General features: G+C 44.0%; 1 protein-coding gene across 1 annotated transcript in view; it reads left to right on the forward strand.

Annotated features, from left to right (window-relative positions):
• The first annotated feature begins 1269 nt into the window (after positions 1 to 1269).
• WNT2 (Wnt family member 2) overlaps positions 1270 to 19694 on the forward strand; it is a 43046-nt gene continuing 24621 nt past the window's right edge. Inside the window, exons 1-3 of the mRNA XM_062198575.1 lie at positions 1270 to 1417; positions 3498 to 3724; positions 8618 to 8895. Of these exons, the coding sequence (XP_062054559.1) occupies positions 1335 to 1417; positions 3498 to 3724; positions 8618 to 8895 (588 nt within the window). The 5' untranslated portion in view covers positions 1270 to 1334. The remainder of the gene's footprint in view (positions 1418 to 3497; positions 3725 to 8617; positions 8896 to 19694) is intronic.

Raw genomic sequence — 19694 nt, forward strand, 5'->3', positions numbered from 1 at the left:
CGCTCAGGGAGGGCTGGCCGAGGGGTGTGCGCTCAGGGCGAGAGCCTGTCCTTGCCATCTGGACGGCCACCGCTCCTATGGCCTGCGAACAGTGCGCCCCCCACCCACCCAAACACGCACGCATACACACGCACTGCCTATTCCCAAGTGCATGTTCCCGGGTGGGCGGACCGGCGGGCGACTGGTCCCTCCGCCCCAGGAAAGGAGCAATGGAACAGTTCACGGCCGCTGTGAGTTCCTGGTCTTCCTTCCTTTCCGGTGATAAACCGCGGGGCCGCACGCCAGTCGCTGCCTGAGATGCTCCGCCCGCAGGCCAAGCCCCTCTCCCTGGGCTCTGCCTGGCCCAGGTCTAGGGCTGAGGGTCCCTCGACCCCCCGCCCCTACCCCCGCCCCACCAGTCACTCAGCTCCAGCGCCCAGGCAGCAGAAGGTGCGGCCCGCGCTAGGCGCAGCCTCTGGGTGGACTCCAGCCCTCCCTGTGCGATCTCCGCGCTCTGCAGCGCCAGGGAGGAGCTGGGTGTGTGTGAAAATCTCGTGGTCCCCACTGCGCTGCCGAGAGTGCCGGGGAGATCCCCGGGGACTCCAGGCTTCTCGGCTCCCTTCTTCCGGAGTTCCGTGGTTAAGCCCCGCACAAGAGGAACCTAGGCTACAGGTCTTTATTTCCCGGAGGTGGCCCTGCCCCTCCCTCCCCAACCTTGCAGCTCCAAATTCACAAGTGCTTTGATCCCTCCCAGTGGCAGGGAGAGAAGCGAGGCCGTGAGTGGATTCTGGCATCCCGCACCCAGTCCTGTTGCAGTCCCTGCCCTCATGTTCCCATGTCGCATGCTCCTTGGGGACTTCTGTGTGCCTGCGGGTAGCCTCGCCTATCCGGAATGCGCGCTCCTGGGGCTGAGCTGGCTTTTTGCTCCCAGCTTCCCCAACCGCTGGTGCTCTTTCCTCCCCGCCCCCTCGCCCCCAGAGGTCCCTGGCGATCCTTCTGTCCACTCGCGTGCGAGACCCTGTGCCCCCACCCCCACCCACTCCAGCGCAGCGCCCCCTCCACGGCGGCTGCCGGTGGGGCACAGAGCTGATCGGACAGGGGCGTGCGGACAGGCTCCTGCGCCTGGGGAATTGGGCTGTGGGCGAGGCGGCCCTGCTGGCCTTTATCGCTCCCCGGGCTTGTCTTTTGAAACTTTATCAGTGAGTCTCGCTGCTCGCCCGCAGACGCGAGCAGGGGGGCGGGGGCGCGGCGCCGGCGGCCGTGACGAGGCGCTCCCGGCGCTGAGCGCTTCTGCTCCGCGCACGCATGGCGCCCGCACACGGAGTCTGACCTGATGCGGACGCAAGGGGGTTAATATGAACGCCCCTCTCGGTGGAATCTGGCTGGGGCTCCCTCTGCTCTTGACCTGGCTCAGCCCTGAGGTCAGCTCTTCATGGTGGTAAGTCCCCAGCGCGGACACTTGGGAGAAGGGAGAGGGGAGCGGGGACCGCGCGGGTCCCAGATCCTGCGAGGCGGTGGCGCTGCCCCACAGACACGGATGCCGCCAGCCCGAACCCCACTGCTGCGCGCTGCTGTTGCCCCATCCCGTGCCCCTTAGCTTTCCGCGGAAGACCCTTTCAGCTTTGACAACTCCAAAAAAAAAAAAATAATAATCACATGCCCCCCTGAAATGAGAGCCCTGGTGTTTGGGTTATTTGGATGCAGCTGAGCGACCGCAAAATCAGCCAATTTGTGATCCTGTGGAAAGCTGCGCCAGCCAGGTCTCCAGCTCCACACGGATGTGTGTGGTGTGTGTGTGTGTGTGTATGCGTACGTGTGTGTAAATTCACCTTGAAAACTACAACTGCTTCCCCCACCTTTTTCTCTCCCCAAAACGCCTGGAGATAAGCCGGCGGCAGTTGCGGAACCCACAGACTATTATTTCCCATCCTCCCACATTCCTAATGCTTCCCTTCAGTGAGGCAGAAGAACACCCTGGCTGCCCCCAGGTAGACACTGTCGCCTTTCTGCCGAGCCACAGCCCTGTCCGAAACCCGCACCCCAAAGAGTAACTCCACCGCCGGCCTTTGTAGGGCGCTGACCTAATGCCTTTATTTATTGATTTTGCATAATGATGTAACCTTGAACCGTGGCAGGTCTTAGCGTGGGGAAAGTTCCAAAGGCAGATTCTGTCCCCATGCAGAAACTCTGCCCCATCTTCCGACTTGCTGATCTCAGAGAGAGATGGAGTTAGGGTTCTGTGGAAAGTTCCTCACAGGTAGAAGTTTCAGAACAGATATTAAAATTCTGACTCAGAAAGACTGCTTATCGGGCTCTGGTTTTCAGAGTCTGGCAAAAGTGAGCCTCTCAGCCCAGTGAAAGACTGGAGAAGGGAACTTCTTAGGAAGATACTAGAGCCCCTCAAAGGAGTAAGGTAAAGAGTGCTGGTGGGAAAAAGGGTTCAATTCCTCCCTAAGCCGGCTTTGAACAGGAAGGCGTTTAGCCTTGACATTGCTGACACAGGATCAAAGATTGATTTATCAGACTGACCATGTTTCAATAAAATGACCATTTCTGTTTCCATGGGTGTATAAACATTATTTATTGCCCAGGCTTTTTGTCACATTGTCTCTCAGCTGTCACTTAAATATATTTTTTGGAAGTCACAGCTGTAGCGATTTTATGATCATATAAAATAATGAAAATACAAGAAAAAGACATTCTCCTTGTTTGATCCCTTCAAAAGACACCTATGGCAGCTTGGGTTATATAAAAGGTACCTTTCTAAACATTTCACAACTAATAGAGAACATCTGGGTAGGGATGATGATGTAATTTTTTGTTAAAGTTTCTTTTCAAAAAGTACTTTATGGAGCTATAACATTGTTTGATTCTTCCAAACATTTAGTGTCCTTAATAACAATAGAAAGAATTTTTTCCAAAGGTTTTCCATAAAAGCTAAAGAGAACTAGATAATGGAAATATGTAAGGGATTTTTTTTTTAAGTAAGGAAAGAATGGCATGCCTGTGAGGAGACTGTAGCATCAGATACCAGCAGGTGTTGATTAGACAGATGCAGACAGTTTGTAAGATATTAGGTTAAATAAATGAAGCGAGGGGCTTCCAGAGGTTGGCTTCCTCCAAAGCCAAGTCCAGACACATTGTGTCACTGAGATCAGAGCCTTCCAGGGAAGAAAGTCCTTAGGTGTCCTCCCCAAAACACATTTCCCCTGGAAGGCTGTGATCTCTTTCAATCCCCCAACTGCAGACCTTGCCTCTACCTCCCTGCCAAGGGCGTCATTGGGTGGCCCTGGCTTCAAGTGCAAAAGACAAGCACCACTCTATCACGGCGTGGCTTCTACCAAATCCTGCCCCATGCCTGCCTTCGCCTGTTTCTCCAACGAATTAAAACCAGCTTAACATCACCAAAATGATAAAGAATCCATCCTAATACAGTGCTTTTGCTCCATTCTCCTGGGAAACGCTGAGCCAGGGCTGTCTGTTCACGTCTCTCTCCTCTCTGCATTGGTCCCTCCCAGGTACATGAGAGCTACAGGTGACTCCTCCAGGGTGATGTGTGACAATGTGCCAGGCCTGGTGAGCCGCCAGCGGCAGCTGTGCCACCGACACCCGGACGTGATGCGTGCCATAGGCCTGGGTGTGGCCGAGTGGACAGCAGAGTGCCAGTATCAGTTCCGACAACACCGCTGGAATTGCAACACCCTGGACAGGGACCACAGCCTCTTTGGCAGGGTTCTGCTCCGAAGTAAGTCTCTCACCTTCCCTGGCTCCACACAACCCTCCCTGGGGCTGCAAAGCCCATGGCCATCTTTAACTGCATTATAGTCCATCCATTTGTGCTATTGGGTTGCATCGTCTCTGTCTTGAAGATGAGGATGAGAACATCATGGGACTTGTCTAAATAGTCTTACTACAAGCCAGTCATGGAGTAGCATGTAGGGCCCAGGGCTGTTGTCTTCCCCATCTGCTCTGCACATTGCTTCAACCCTGCACGTCTCTCCTGGTTCAGATTTTGTTTCTAGGAGACAGGAGGACACAGCCACGGGGATCTTCTGACTTTTTCCTTATCTTTCTGGGGCTTGAACCTTCCAGAAGAATTTAAGCAGAAGAGCAGGGTAGAATGCTCACATCTCTTATCAGCCAAAGATCATCATGATTACAAAAACAGAGTGAATGTTATTAAGAAGTAGAGAAAACTCTTTACTGAGTGCCTTTGACCTCTCATTCAGCTCCTCAGCCTTCAGCCACTCTGTATCGAACATTTTTTACAACCGATTGTATATTTGTAAGGGCAGGGCCTATCCTGCACTCCCTGTGCCTTTCCTGGAGCCTTATGTATTATCAGCACCACTCATTACAACCAAAGCCTGGATGAACTTACAGTGAGCACCTATTATTTTCCAGCAATATTTTAGGCAATAAGATTATTATGGAGGACGGAAGTAGGAAACAAGACTATATGAGGGTTTTTTTTTCCTTCAAAGGAGACTTCAGCATTATCCAATTATAAAATAAATAGCTGAACATGGGAAGGAGCTGTTTAGCTAGTAGGCAATCAGAGAAAATCAATTGAAAGTCAGGTTTTAATTCCAAATAATGCCCATCTACTAAGCTGACATTCTTAGTATTCTCCAAGAAATAACACAGCCTATTTGCCACAGGGAGACCTGTCTGAAAACACAAGAGTTTATGTGCAAACCCCAGAGACAAGAACGTGTACACTTGTTTTTAGTGCCCCCCCCCCAGCCCCCACCACCATTCCTAAGAAAATCATCCAGGCTGTGCAACTTGGTAATGCTTAACAGAGGGTGTTTCTATCATGTAATCATCACAGCCCTAGGGTTTTATGAGGCCAAATGCATAACTGAATGTCTCTAAAATCCCCCAAGGGCGTAGTACTCTCACTCTTGGAGTATTCCTAAAGTTAATTTACTGCGATATTCTGCAATTTTATTCTCTAGTTTAAGAACTATACTCTTCTGCATTCTTTTTGGAGTTTCGATATGACATCGCAGATTTTTGAAAGGTTAATAGTAAATTTCAGCTTCATGGAATTTAAGACTTCACCTAGATTAGCTCACCAGTGAATCAATTAAAGTGCTGGACCTTGTCAAAGAGAGCTTGCAAATATCTAGCACAAGTAATCTCTGGATACATTATGTGCAGGCTCTCAGTGTTTATCAGAATCCTTCTTTTTCAAAGTACTCCCAACCATTTTCCAGTGATTTCAGTGTAGATGCATTTCTCATTTGCAAAATGACCACCTCTAGATCCATTAAGATATCTCCCTATTAGAATAAAAATCTTTAGATCACAAATCAAATGAAGCAGTTTTGACCAGTGACCCTACAGATAGTACTCATATATCTGCCAAAGGGGATTCCTTCATAAAAAACTGGATCCTAATCTTGGCAGTGTTTGTTTCTTCAGACCTGTAGAGTTGCTCAGAAGGAGGAAGTTAGAACTGGTGGAAATGGAACTAGTTTGACTTAGTCCAAGGCCTCAGGTAAATATAAGATCCTAACGAATACTTCCTTCAGATTCCTTTCTGAAGAAGCTGAACGCTTTGCCGATGTGCTTAGAACTTACAACACTCATGCTACACAATTTCCATTGTGCACAGAAGGCCCAATTCTTTCTCAAACATTTATGCAAACTCCTGTGACCATCAGCGATGATTTTGTATTGGTTATGGGAAGGCCAGACTTGGTCTACAGCAGCTTTTCCTGGAAATAATCAGGAAATTCCAATGAGGCAATTTTAAATATTTTTCCAATTAATTGCTTGGATGGAAATTAATATCTTAGAGTTGTAAAGAACTCTCCTTAGGAAACCTAAATGTGCTTATAGACTAATAGGAAAAGCAAAGAGTAACACCATTTAGAGAAAACATTCAAGTTACTAAAAGACTGGATGGTCATGGAGACAATTTGCCTGTGTTGCCTTAGAGAGCCAGAATAAGAAAGAACAAGTTTTAGGGACATTTGTCATTTACTCTTTGAACAGACAGTTGCTAGTCACAAGCAGAGGAAAACCAAAAATATTCTTGCAAGAATATGCCTTCAGAATTCTAGAATAAGCCTTTATGACAGAGTCAAAAGATGATTAGGCTTTATCTTTGTAGATATATATGTTTAAAATTAAATAGTTTTTTTTAACTTTTATTTAATGAATATAAATTTCCAATGTACAGCTTATGGATTACAATGGCTTCCCCCTCCCACAATAGTTTTAAAGAGAATTCAATAAACCACATCCTTCAAGAAACTCTAGATTCTAGTGTTTGGCCTTCCCAGGTAACAAAAACAGTGCTTGTGTACTTCATGGTACACTTGCTTTATTTTTCTCAATTCAAAAACAAGAGCAACTTCAATAGCCACACATCAGGAAGTATAAATATCGCCATTTAGATTTGAATGTTGTGATGGCTTTAAAAAGAATCAGTTTTTCTACAAAGAGGCCCAAGATCACAATTTATTTTGTTACAAAGCCAATTCTTGAAATGTGCTACTATTTCACACATAGCATTTTAGTGATTCATCTCAAACACTTAACTGAAAACATCTTAAGGTCATATCTACGTGATATCAGAACATCTGGAGGTAAAATGAATAGCCAGTCAATGCGCTAAGTTTTTCATTTAAATAAATAAACATTTAACTATTTAGTAATCAGTTTGAATGATAAATCTTTAGAAAGGTGATGTTTTTGCTTTGAAAATTATTTCTGAAATGGAGCAGATTGTGATTTCTTTTTCTTTCGGCCAATAAGTCAATGCAATTGTTTGTACCTCACACCAGGATGAATTCCACACCTAGAGGGCTGATCCTCACTGACATACCGTCATCCACATCTCCCATCCCTTTCCCCTTAAAGACCACCTCACAAAATTTCTGTCTCCTTAAAATGAACGCTGTTGCTAAATTGGTTAGGCATTTAGGAGTTTTTTTCCCCTCTGTGGCATCTCTGATCATGGGCACTGGACTCCAAATCCAAAACCAGACTTGAGAAAATAAATGGAATGACTATGGGCAAGATATTTTCCTAAACTATATAATGGGGATGATAAAAATGTTATTGATCTGGAAGCTACGACCTGATTAAGCCATGCACCATCTCTCACCTTCCTTTACAGCACATGTCAGTTTCACTCAGAGTCCTGTGTCCCTGATAACACAAGCTGGGACCCTCTGAGACAGCTCCCATGTACCATCACAGACCTCCGACAGCTCCCATGCACCATCACAGGTCTATCTAGAGACCACTACCTGCTCCCTATAACAAATATTCATCTAATTGATTTTGTTTGACTACGGGGCATGATTAACTTTTTTTCTGATGGTTAGAGGTTTCGAGAGAGAGATTTTCTGAAGGCTGAGGTAAGTGCCATTTAATAGGGCGTAGATATGTTTTCCTGATTTTTAATAATGAGACTTGCAGGGCAAATATTGCCAGGGATGTATAATAAATTTTAGCCATGAATGACAAACAGAAACAAGCAGGGCTTCCATTCAGAAAGATGGTTTGTGCTCCTAGCTGTGTGGTTCAGAAAGTCACACTGCGCTTGACATCCTGACTCACCCAACGGTTCTGTGTTCTGCCTTGCATTGGCACTAGGTTGTCTAGCTTCTATTTTGATTGTGAAAATATTTGCTGCAGCAACCATGAATAAAAATGCATGCTAATAACAATGAAATACAGCTCCACTTGAGAAACAAGGTGCACAAGGACCCTAAAGAGCCTTATATCTGTCACTATACCGCAACACCGTGTTATGAGTTACTACAGATTATTAAAATAATTTAATGTAGTTATTGCACTGAAATATGTACCTTTCAGCCTGTAAGTGAAAGTAGCCTGTGGTCTAATAAAGAACAATTCTAAGAAAGCACCCCAAAGGGTTCTTGCCCAAGTCTAATTATAGGCGGTAAATTTGCTTCCTTCCAGAAAAACCAAAGAAAAGCTTTTCACTGTCTTTTACCCAATAGCAGTGATTAGTGCAGGTGTTCTAGAAGAAAGTACATTCACCTTAATGGCTAGACGTAGTATGTAACTCAAGGATATTGCATATTGCCTTCAACAATCTTTCAATGACTTGTGAAAGTTGATGCCAAGCCAAAGCTCTCCAGTGTTAACGCCAGGAGCTGGTTACTGCCGGAATTCTCTTCCCACCTCAGCTCCTAGGTTTCTCTGAATTCAGTCTTTCAATGTCAATAATTTAAATGCATATGAATGTCTTCAGTAATGCCTGGTAGTTCAGAATTTTTTTTTTCCCAACAGAAGCTGTGAATACTCAAAAATATCATGGAATGATTGAATTGTAGAATTCAGACTGTATTTTAAGATGAAGAAACTAAGGCTGTGTGAATGAGACTGGTTTGAAGCCACAAGGCCGTTTTTGGTTTTTACACTTGTCATTTGCTTTGAGGAGAATTGTTCTACAGATATCTATTATGTGGCAATCATTCATATTAGAGTGAGCCTTAGCTCTAGAAAGGAAATATTCTAGTATACCAGTAGCCTTTTGTCTAGTGGCAAAGGATGTCCATGGCAGATCAAGTATTGTACAATCACCGTGTGAAAGTTCTTCAGAGCTAGTGCTGCCAGACCACTTTTAAGAAAAGCATTTTTGTTTCAGGTAGTCGGGAATCTGCCTTTGTATACGCCATCTCCTCAGCTGGAGTTGTATTTGCCATCACCAGGGCCTGTAGCCAAGGAGAATTAAAATCCTGTTCCTGTGATCCAAAGAAGAAAGGAACTGCCAAGGACAGCAAGGGCACCTTCGACTGGGGTGGCTGCAGTGATAACATTGACTATGGGATCAAGTTTGCCCGAGCCTTTGTAGATGCCAAGGAAAGGAAAGGAAAGGACGCCAGAGCCCTGATGAATCTTCACAACAACAGAGCTGGCAGGAAGGTATGGAAATGCAATGGTGCTCATTTTGTACACAGCATGGTCCTATCAATCACTGAGCAGAGCTGATCTAAAACTTTTCCTAGCGCTGCTAAGATGCTGTAGAGTCACAACTTTCCACCGTCCCCCAGCACTGAGCTGTTTGTTCTAAAGAATACCACCGACTGGGTTAAAAGATCCCCACCCAAACTCTACTTTCCTTCCCACAGCTGAGCTGAAGGAGTCCACCCATTGCTTTTGGCATTGTGTTGAGTCAAGTGTTTTATGGTCCCTCTGGATCCTGTATCATCCGGGCAGATAGAGTCTGGATTAGGATGTTACTTCCACCCATATAGCAGTGGTACATTGAATGGTTGTGTCTAAGAGATAGCAATATCCAGAGCATCTTCTCCCAAACTGTTCATGAAATTCACCAGGCATGGTTTGTTGGCTTCTTCTGTATTCGGGAATGCTCTTTTAGAGCCAGACCCAGCTCTAACTCATAAAAGCTCTACCTTTTTTGTGTTTTTTGCTGGAAGAGTAAGCAGACCAGGGAAGTCATGGCCCCCCAAGGGGTACTCTGGTGCCTTATCGGCTAGTCTTCCTGGGATGTGGGCCTGTGACACAGTAGCTACTCCCTACCCCCTGTTTGCCAGATGGAAAACCAGAGACCCTCAAGGTCACATGATGAGTTGATAGAAAGTAAGGGCTAGAACTCAAGTTTCAGCTCCTAGCTCAGGGGTGAGCTGAGTCAGGATTAAACCATCTCAATGCCAGTGCTCGGATCTATTGATGACACATCCCTTTCTTTAAGGTAGCATAACCAGAATGCTGCCCACTAGGTACACCTCTGTGTAGAAAGAATAAATTGGCTGGTCTCAGGAAATATTTGGTCAGAATTATTCTGGAATAAGCTAATTACAAATGGGAAGAGATAACCATAATTTGTCCTTTATCAATACAACATAGAAATGTACTGGATATTATAGAAAGGAAGATCAGTATAAAATTGAAAGGTCTCCAAGGGGGGCTTTAATAGGGAAAAGAATGGAAAAGAATGCAGATCTGTTTGGATGAAAATCTTTTTGCTAGGCTCCTGGAGAGAGCAAATCTCATTTAAAGCAAGTTGGAAGGAAAGAACTCTTGCTTAGCACATAGACTAAGATGAGTGTGACCTGAACTGTTTACAAATAATACCTTTCTTGAACTTTAAAAGTCAACATTCCTTATTTTCATGAATCTATGAAGTTAGGTTGATTACTGCCAAGAATATAGACTGTGGTTGTGCAATCTTACAGCTATGGGTAATTACTGTTTGTGCAATGATTTAGATAAAAGAAATTTACATTGACCTCTGTTTTGACACTGATAGCGTGTGTAAAAGTTATAAACTGTGGTGTCTATGATAGGAGTGTGCTGCTTAATTATTCAGACAGGGGACACAGTTAGATTTCTCTGATCATTTGGGGAGATAAAGGCATGTGGTCATACACTGTATCCAAAGAATGTTGACTTACCAAAATAAATGTGAATTTTGCTTAATACGTTATTAGATATTGAATGTTTCAACTCTTCAAGACAACAGATATTAGCCATTATATTTTAGGCCCCGAATAACATGGCTTTTACTGTACATCACATGATTCTTCCCTGTGTAGAGGTGAACAGCTGTCAGGCCTCAGATACCCTCCTGCCTACTCTGCAAAACTTAGGAGGCTACTTTTGATTGGAATAAAAGTGCACACACTGACTTTTAAAATGTGGCTTTAATTAATGGTGGGTGGGCAGGCTTTCTCAAGGAGATGCATGATGTCAGTGAATATGAACTTTAATGAGAGTAAATGTATTGAGGTAAACATGCGTCTCTAATTCTCTGCTTGCAGTCATCAGACCCCCCAATTGCTCCTCCCCCTACTACTACCATCAGTAGGTCTGTGGAATCAAGATGTGAACAGGCTGGGCTGGCGTTTGAAGGTCAGCCTCCTGAGCTAAGCCTCCAACTGGCCTGACCTGAGAACACCCAGCCTCCCATACTGAGAGCTTTTTTCTTCTTTGTGCTTTTTATGTGTTTCTCAAGTTGTCCAGTGTGAATGCTTTCCACGTTTTAAACTGGCAAGAAGGGTGGTAGAGGGGAGGGAAGACCAATACATTTGATTTAAAAGAAAATCCATCTATTCTAAGGTTGTTCTGTTTAGCCAGTGCTAAAAGTCAGATGTCAACACTGCCATTCACAGTAGTCCCTCATTTCCCCCAATACCTGAACAGTTTAATTCATTTTTTTAATAGCAGCTGGTTAGAGCACCCTCAAGTGTCTCTGTCCTGTAATATCATGCATTTTAATCACAGTTTCAGGATTTATAACAACTTTTCCCTTCATGTTTACTTGGTAGAGTCTACTTTTCTACTTCCAACAGGACTATAAGTCCTAGAAAGATAATCTACCCTGTTCTAAACAAGCATTCTATCAAGAAGGAAATTCCATAGCTTCCCCCAGCCTCACTTTATAGGTCTAAAGAAACCATGCTACGAAAACTTCCAAATTATACTTTAAGATGGGTGTAAATTACACACAAGAGATACCTCTGTTTGTCAATATTCTCTGTTTCCTTTCAATTCCTTGCAAATGGCTTTTGGAATTAGTTCATTCTTTCCTCTAAAGTGAAATAATCACAACTTTTTTAAATGTTTCAAGGAATACCTATATCAAATAATCCTTGTATCCAATCAAATAATGCCCTTCAGTCACACTGGAATTTTCCACAGGAATAAATGTTTCCATGAGAACAATAGGAATTCCATAGAAATACTTTCCCTAAATGGTGTCTCTGACCATAGTAAGGACAGAAAGAACATGAGATTCCAGATCAGAGCCACCTTAGTTTTCATCATGCAGTACCTCCAGCTTTGTTCACTGAATTTCATTGTTTTCCTGTGTGGCACTATGGGAAAAACAAGTGTAAGGCAAAGAGCATAGCACCAGCTGTATAGTACGGACTCAAAAATCGTCCTTTTCCCTTTGGTGAAGTGAAGGTTATTTTTAACATAGGTAATAGAACTTGGCATGAACCAATTTGAATGTTACTCAAGATTCAGTCTCATTGCTCCACAGTGCATAGACTACTGTACAATTTAACGCACAAATAAATTACAGGCACATAGTGCTTTCTAACTTGCAAATTACTGTCCAGTGTTTTATAACTTGATCTTCCTGAAACCTTTATAGGAATAAAAAATGGTATTACTACTTCCATTTTTCTTTTTCTTTAAGGATTTATTTATTCATATGAAAGGCAGATTTAGAGAGAAGGAGAAACAGAGAAAGAGAGAGAGAAGAAAGAGGTTTCTATCTGCTGGCTCACTCCCCATATGGCTACAATAGCCAGGGCTGGATCACACCAAAGCCAGGAACCAGGAGCCAAGAGCCAGGAGCTTCCTCTGGGTCTACCATGTGGGAGCAGGGACTTAAGCATTTGGACAATCTTCTGCTGCTTTCCCAGGAACATTAGCAGGGAGCTGGCTTGGAATTGAAGCAGCCGACTCAAACCGGATACCAGCGTTACAGGTGGCAGCCTGACAACCACTATGCCACAATGCTGGATCCTTTTGTCTGTTTTTTTTTTAAAAAAAATATTTTTTAAAAGAGAGGGAAGGGACTGGCACTGTGGCATAGCGGGTAAAGCTGCTGCCTACAGTACCAGCATCCCATATGGCCACCGGGACTTGAACTCAGATGTGGTTGTTCACATGCACTTGCTATATTGTCTCTGTTAAGAATTTCTGGGGAAACAGTTTTTGTATCTTTAAAAAAGAAAAAAAAATTTGCCTTAGGAAGGTAGTTTTACTGACAACTTTTTCCCCTTGTATATCTTCACAAGTTATCTAAAATGCGTGTGTATTAGTTAGTGACAACAGGGGAAATGCTGTGTTAAAATGCTGAAAAGGTGGGGCCAGCACTGTGGCGTACTGGGTAAAGCCGAAGTCTGCATTGCTGGCATCCCATATGGGCACAGGTTCAAGAACTGGCTGTTCTTCCAATCCAGCTCTCTGTTATTGCCTGGGAAAGCAGTAGAAGGTGGCCCAAGTCCTTGGGCCCCTGCACCCACATGGGAAACCCATAGGAAGCTCTTGACTTCCGATTGGCGAAGCTCCAGCCATTGTGGCCATCTGGGGAGTGAGCCAGTGGATGAAGGGCCTATCTCTCTCTCCCTCCCCCCCCCCCCCCGCCTCTCCCTCTGCCTCTGCCTCTATGTAGCTCTGCCTTTCAAATAAATAAATAAATCTTTTAAAAAATAAATAAATGCTGGCTGGCGCCATGGCTCACTTGGCTAATCCTCTGCCTGTGGCGCCAGCACCCCAGGTTCTAGTCCCGGTTGGGGCGCTGGATTCTGTCCTGGTCGCTCCTCTTCCAGTCCAGCTCTCTGCTGTGGCTAGGGAGTGCAGTGAAGGATGGCCCAAGTCCTTGGGCCCTGCACCCGCATGGGAGACCAGGAGGAAACACCTGGCTCCTGGCTTCGGATCGGTGCAGCATGCCAGCCGTAGCAGCCATTTAATGGGGGGTGAACCAACGGAAGGAAGACCTTTCTCTCTGTCTCTCTCTCTCTCACTGTCTAACTCTGCCTGTCAAAAAATAATAAAATAAAATAAAATAAATAAATAAATGCTGAAAAGGTAACTCTGGATCCTTCTGAGCACAACAATGCAACTTAGCCTTGGTTAGGGGTTCACAGAATTTCAATCCTGGCACTGCGTGTGTGAGAACACTGTTCTGACCAGTGAGTGGATTAAATTTGGCTCAGCAGGTAATCCATTAAGGAATCACTTTGGTAAATGCAATGTTGTGGATATGAAGTCAGTTGTGGGAAAGAATAAGACCAAGTAGCCCCTGACCACAAGAAACTAGATTTCCAGCAGGGAGCCCAGTACCATGGCCGCACAAAGCAAAACACGGATGCTAAGGAGTGTCGGAGAAACACGAGCCAGAGGCCCCTCAGCTGAGCAGATAAAGGCTGGGTCATAACTTTTACGGGTGTTTGGGCCAGAGATAAAGATTTCCCATGGATGAGATGGGAAAAATTGCTTTTCAGAAGAAGATACTCCCAATCAGAGAAAGATACTGGAGCTGAGAGAACATCATAAAGTTGAGGAATGAGGAGGGCTCTGGGGCACAGCTCAGGACTGAGAGTTCCAGGAGTGGGGGATGCGGGTTTGAGTCTTGCGTGGACCTGCAGAGCCCAGATGTCACTATAAACACAGAGGAAGGCCTGGAACTGGAAAGTCTCACTGTTATGCATTTGTTGATTTCTCCAGCGTGCTCGGTATCAAAGGTCAATCCTATAAATGTTTGAGCTGATGACTTTACAAATAGTTTATGAAAATTATGAGAAATTTCTGTCTCCCAGAATTTTATATTTAACCTTACATATGCATGGAAGAATTGATTTTGTAAGCTTCCTGATGTGTATTAATAATAAAAACTAGGGGAAGGTGTTGTGGCACAGTGGGTTAGGCCAACACTTGGGATCTCCAGACTCCATATTGGAGCACTGGTTTGAGTCCTGGCTACTCTGCTTCCAACCCAGCTTCCTCCTAATGCACCTGGGAAAGCAGCAGATGATGACCCAAGTATCTGGGTCCCTGACACCCACATAGGAGATCAGGATAGAATTTGGGCTCCTGGCTATGGCCTGACCTAGCCCTAGCTCTACAGGCATCTGGAGAATACACCAGCAAATTAAAGATCTCTCTCTTTCTATCTCTCCCTTTCTCCCCCTCCCTCCCTCTGACACTCTGCCTCTCAAATAAAAAAATAAATCTTGAAAAATATAATACTTGCCGGCGCCATGGCTTAACAGGCTAATCCTCCGCCTAGCGGCGCCGGCACACTGGGTTCTAGTCCCAGTTGGGGCGCCGGATTCTGTCCCGGTTGCCCCTCTTCCAGGCCAGCTCTCTGCTGTGGCCAGGGAGTGCAGTGAAGGATGGCCCAAGTGTTTGGGCCCTGCACCCCATGGGAGACCAGGAGAAGCACCTGGCTCCTGCCTTCGGATCAGCGCAGTGCGCCGGCCACGGAGACCATTGGAGGGTGAACCAATGGAAAAGGAAGACCTTTCTCTCTGTCTCTCTCTCTCACTGTCCACTCTGCCTGTCAAAAATTAAAAAAAAAAATAAATACTTAGATTTGACAACTCTTAATATTTATATTTGAAATATATATACACACACACACACACATATATATATATAAATATTTCATTTGAGAGACAGAGACTCTGCTGGTTCTCTCCTCAAATGCCTGTAGTAACCAGGGCTGGGCCAGACTGAAGGTGGGAGCTAAGAACTTAGTCCAGGTCTCCCACATGGGTGGCAGGAGCCCAACTCTTGAATCATCACCTGCTACTTTCCAAGGTGCTTATTTTCAGGAAGCTGGAATTGGGAGTGAGCCAGGACTCAGACCCAGGTGTTCTAGTGTGGGCATCTCAAGTGGCAGCTTAACCACTATGCCAAATGCCCACCCTGATATTTATATTTTGAACATTATGGTTAATACTATTATCGGTTTACTCCTTAGGAGCTCTTAGATAAGTTTGTCATCTTGACTGAGGGAGTGGGCAGGGTAGGGCTGTGCAATGAGGAGAGCAGCTCTAATACTTGAGTGTACCTTGGACGAGCTGTCATATAAAATAAAATGCACACCACCCCCCCAGACTTCCAGCAAATCCAAATGGTAGTTCCCTTACTGTCCACATTTTGCGTATGAGGAGACTGGGGCCAAATAGGATCGTGAGAATTAGCAAATCAATGAAACGCATTTGCTCACTGAAGTTATCTGAAATTAAAATGTAAGGAGGCCTCTTGTTCTTTGCATAAGAGAAGCTCAGGACAGGAGGGGATCCAGGGTTTCTAACTCCGTGCTCATGCTCATCAGAGCAGACCACCGAGGTCGGTTCTACCAGCACTGGGGACAGCCACTGGGACAAAGTAAATACATCTAATTCCCATCTACAGGAAATGCCTCCTAAGTAAACAGAAAATACACACTGTACAAGATATAAGCATAGCCTAACAAGCAAATAAATCTAAGCTCTAATAAAGACTTCAAAGAATAAATCCTTTGATGCAACTTAAAATAAATAATAAATAAATAAAGGCTCTGCTCTGGGAACTGGGGTGTGATGAAACAGAAATCACACTCTTAAAAAGTAGGAAGTAGCAATAGGAAAGAAGATGATGAAATGGAACCAAGCAGCCTTAACCTCCCTTCTTCCTACCCTGCTTTCCATAATCTTGAGCATCTTTGTGGCCCACAAGTTTTGTTTAGTAGATACTTGTTTATCTTATTGGCATCCCTAGTTTATAAAATCAAATGCACTTAAAACATTAGATCACTCTGTCAGCCTCACCTCTGTCTTGTTGGACCCCAAAAATAATATGTGTTTAATACTGCCGCGGCTCACTAGGCTAATCCTCCGCCTTGCGGCGCCGGCACACCGGGTTCTAGTCCCGGTCGGGGCACCGATCCTGTCCCGGTTGCCCCTCTTCCAGGCCAGCTCTCTGCTGTGGCCCGGGAGTGCAGTGAAGGATGGCCCAAGTGCTTGGGCCCTGCACCCACGTGGGAGACCAGGAGAAGCACCTGGCTCCTGCCATTGGATCAGCGCGGTGCGCCAGCCGCAGCGCGCTACCGCGGTGGCCATTGGAGGATGAACCAACAGCAAAAGGAAGACCTTTCTCTCTGTCTCTCTCTCACTGTCCACTCTGCCTGTCAAAAATAAAAAGAAAAAAGAAAAAAGAAAAATACTGTAGCAAGTCTTTATATATCACATGAATTAAAAAAAAAAAAAAACTAGCTAGAGTGAAAGTCTCCAAAGAAGGAATAACTCTTAACAAAATTGTTACAGTTCCATGTAAAGTTTTATTATTAATGGGAAATGGTTTTTAGACTTGCCTCATTAGTCAGTAAGAATTATTATATATGAGGTTAGTCAACTGTAATGTTCCTGAATTCTACAAAAATAAATTCCACACCTTATATTTTCTAGCTAAGCTCACCCACAGTCACTGCTTTTTAAAAGAATGACAGTGCTCAAGAAATCATAATGTCCTATTGAAGTTAATAAATATTTGCATGAGCAAATCAGCTGCCTGGTTTGCTAATAAGTATTCCTTGTTTTCCCAGTCCAGGGCATGTATATTTGAAGGGTGTAAGTTGGTTCAATTTTCAGTAACTCCTAGCTTAGAGATGTGGACCTGTCAAAAGGGTTTAATTGTTAATAAATGTACTTGGCTTTAAGCCAGCACCTGAAAATTAAATAATATGTTTTTAATGTGTGTTTCCCCCAGGAAAACTGATATAGAACCAGAAATATGTCAACTGCCTTTGGAGTACACCCAATTACAAAGTGAGGTACTAAACACGTCTCTAAATGCTCAAGTTTAAGTAATTTACTTAAAACACAGCATAGAAAGGGCTAAAGCAGACATTTAATAGGATTTCTGAGGCGAGATCAGTTGTGAAGGCAGCCCATATTCACACAGCATAAAGTGGATTGCCTTCCTTCTTGTAGGGTAACAATCAGTATGACACGGTATGGGGTTTGGAAACTTAGCTAAATACAGTACCTGTAAGAACAAAAATTCTCATTTTCTGCAAAGAAGTCTTATGAGGACTCCCTAACTGGTGCTTGGGCTCAGTTTTCAGAAAAGTTGATTTAAGAAACCACAATTTCATTCTCCTTGGGAGAAGTTTATCCTTATAACTGGCAAAACAATTCTTGTAGTCTATAATGAGATATGCAAACAGTAAGCGTATAAACTTGTAGAACTCACCAAAGCCAAAGAACATGAGCCCAGATGATTGACAAATCCTACTAAGAGAAACTCTAGCCAGAGATTTCACGTGTAGACCCTGAGGTCAGGCGGGCTTGGGATCTATCCTGTCAGCGTGGGTTATCTCACGTGCTGCTGGTGAGATCAGAGTAAGTTCCTCTACTAATAACCTCACCTGAAAATGGGGATAATAGTAGTACATACCTTATATGTTTATTTTGGTTAGGTAAAAGTGCATATAAAGAGCCTTGTATGATCTGACATATGGTAAGAACCTGGTCAATGTTCTATCTCATTATTATACTCGGAGAGTAATTTGGAGTGGAGAAATACAAAATGAAATCATTCCCACCTGCATGATGCACATATTTCCTTCCTCTGTAGTTTTTTATTTTAACATTCAGACTTCTGTCTCTCTGGTGTAGACTACTAATGTCTAGAAGTTTCTTTTTTCTTTAAAGAACATTTAAAAAAAAAAAAAACAAGTTTCTTAAATGATCAAAGTAGAAAACAGCCTGTGCAGATGGAAGGCTTAACATACTCCAAATCAAGAATGGAAGAAGAGCTACTTTTAAAAAAATCAGACAAGGTGTTAGCACTGAAGCAATCAAGGGCCTATTGAAGAATTGCTTTTTAATTTTCAAGATTTATTTTTATGTACTTGAATGCCAGAGTTAGAGTCAGAGAGAGAAATATCTTCCATCTGCTGATTCATTACACAAATGGCTGCAACAGCCAGGGTTGGGCCAAGGAGAAGCGAGGAACCTGGAACTCCATCCAGGTCACCCACATGGGTGGCAGGGGTTCAAGCACTTGGGCCATCTTCTTATACCTTCCCAGGTGCATTAGCAGAGAGCTGGATCAGATGTAGAGCATTTGGGACTCAAACCAGGGTTCATATGAGATGCCAGCATAGCAGGCAGTGGCATAACTCACTGCACCACAACACCAGACCCTATTGAATTTTAATGAGGAAAAGATATATTAAACCAAAAGTGGCTTCTATGAGTCTAAATACCAAAAAAAAAAAATACTACTGTCCTTAGGGACCATCAGATTTATTTGCCTTTTTCAGGCAGTCTGATCAAATGAGCACATACGTACTGACAGGGTGCAACAGAGGAAACATTAGATAGGGTGAAGGCACATGTTGAGAGTAGACAGGCTGAGCAAGAAGGGTGCTGACCACGGTGGCTGTGAGAATTGAGCAGAGGAGCCAAAGGGAAGGCTGGAAATGGAATCTTGATAGCAAACTTGCATTAAGAATCAAAGAAGAAAGAAGTGGAACTAGGGACATTTAGGAAAAGCTCAAGAAATAAAACAGAATCTAGGACCTAACAGTGTCATGGTATGGCCCGTGAGCATAGTTCTGAACGAAGCTTTCAGCAAAAAAACGCTGACAGACAAGTAGTCATGGTAATGGATTCTTTTTCCTGTCTTCCTCTCTGTTGTCAAACAGTACTTGCCCACAAGAACAAAAACAACAAATTGGACAATGCAAAAATGTGCAGCATAAGATGAGAAGATTTTCTTCCTCACAATCATTGTCTACTCCCAGAACTTTTCAAAGGGCAATCTGACTCAAGGTTGTGGACAGGACATACGGGGGTGCTTCTAAAAGTTTGTGAGCAGTGGAATTAGAATATAAGTTATTTGGGTGCAAAAAAATACTTAGAATCCATGCATACAAAGGATTCTTTAAAAACTCATGAAAAGTGAAATTAGGAAAAAACTATGCACGAGCTGCAAAGGTTTATTTGGTTGGTTTTATTATTATTTTCTTTTTCACCAAAAACAAGTTACCTGTGAAATCCTTTTTCCACAATTTTTTTGAAGTACCCCGGAATGCTCTTCCTGCCAACTCACACTGACACGACAGTGATGGAATTAAAGATGGTTTGTGTCAACAATAAGGAGAATTAGTCAATGAAACGGAAGCACTCAATCAGTTTCTGGAACGTGGAAAGCAAATGAAGAAACTGTAACTGATAAAGAAGGCTAGA

The sequence above is a fragment of the Lepus europaeus genome, chromosome 1, assembly GCF_033115175.1.
Source record: "Lepus europaeus isolate LE1 chromosome 1, mLepTim1.pri, whole genome shotgun sequence".
Classification (NCBI taxonomy): domain Eukaryota; kingdom Metazoa; phylum Chordata; class Mammalia; order Lagomorpha; family Leporidae; genus Lepus; species Lepus europaeus.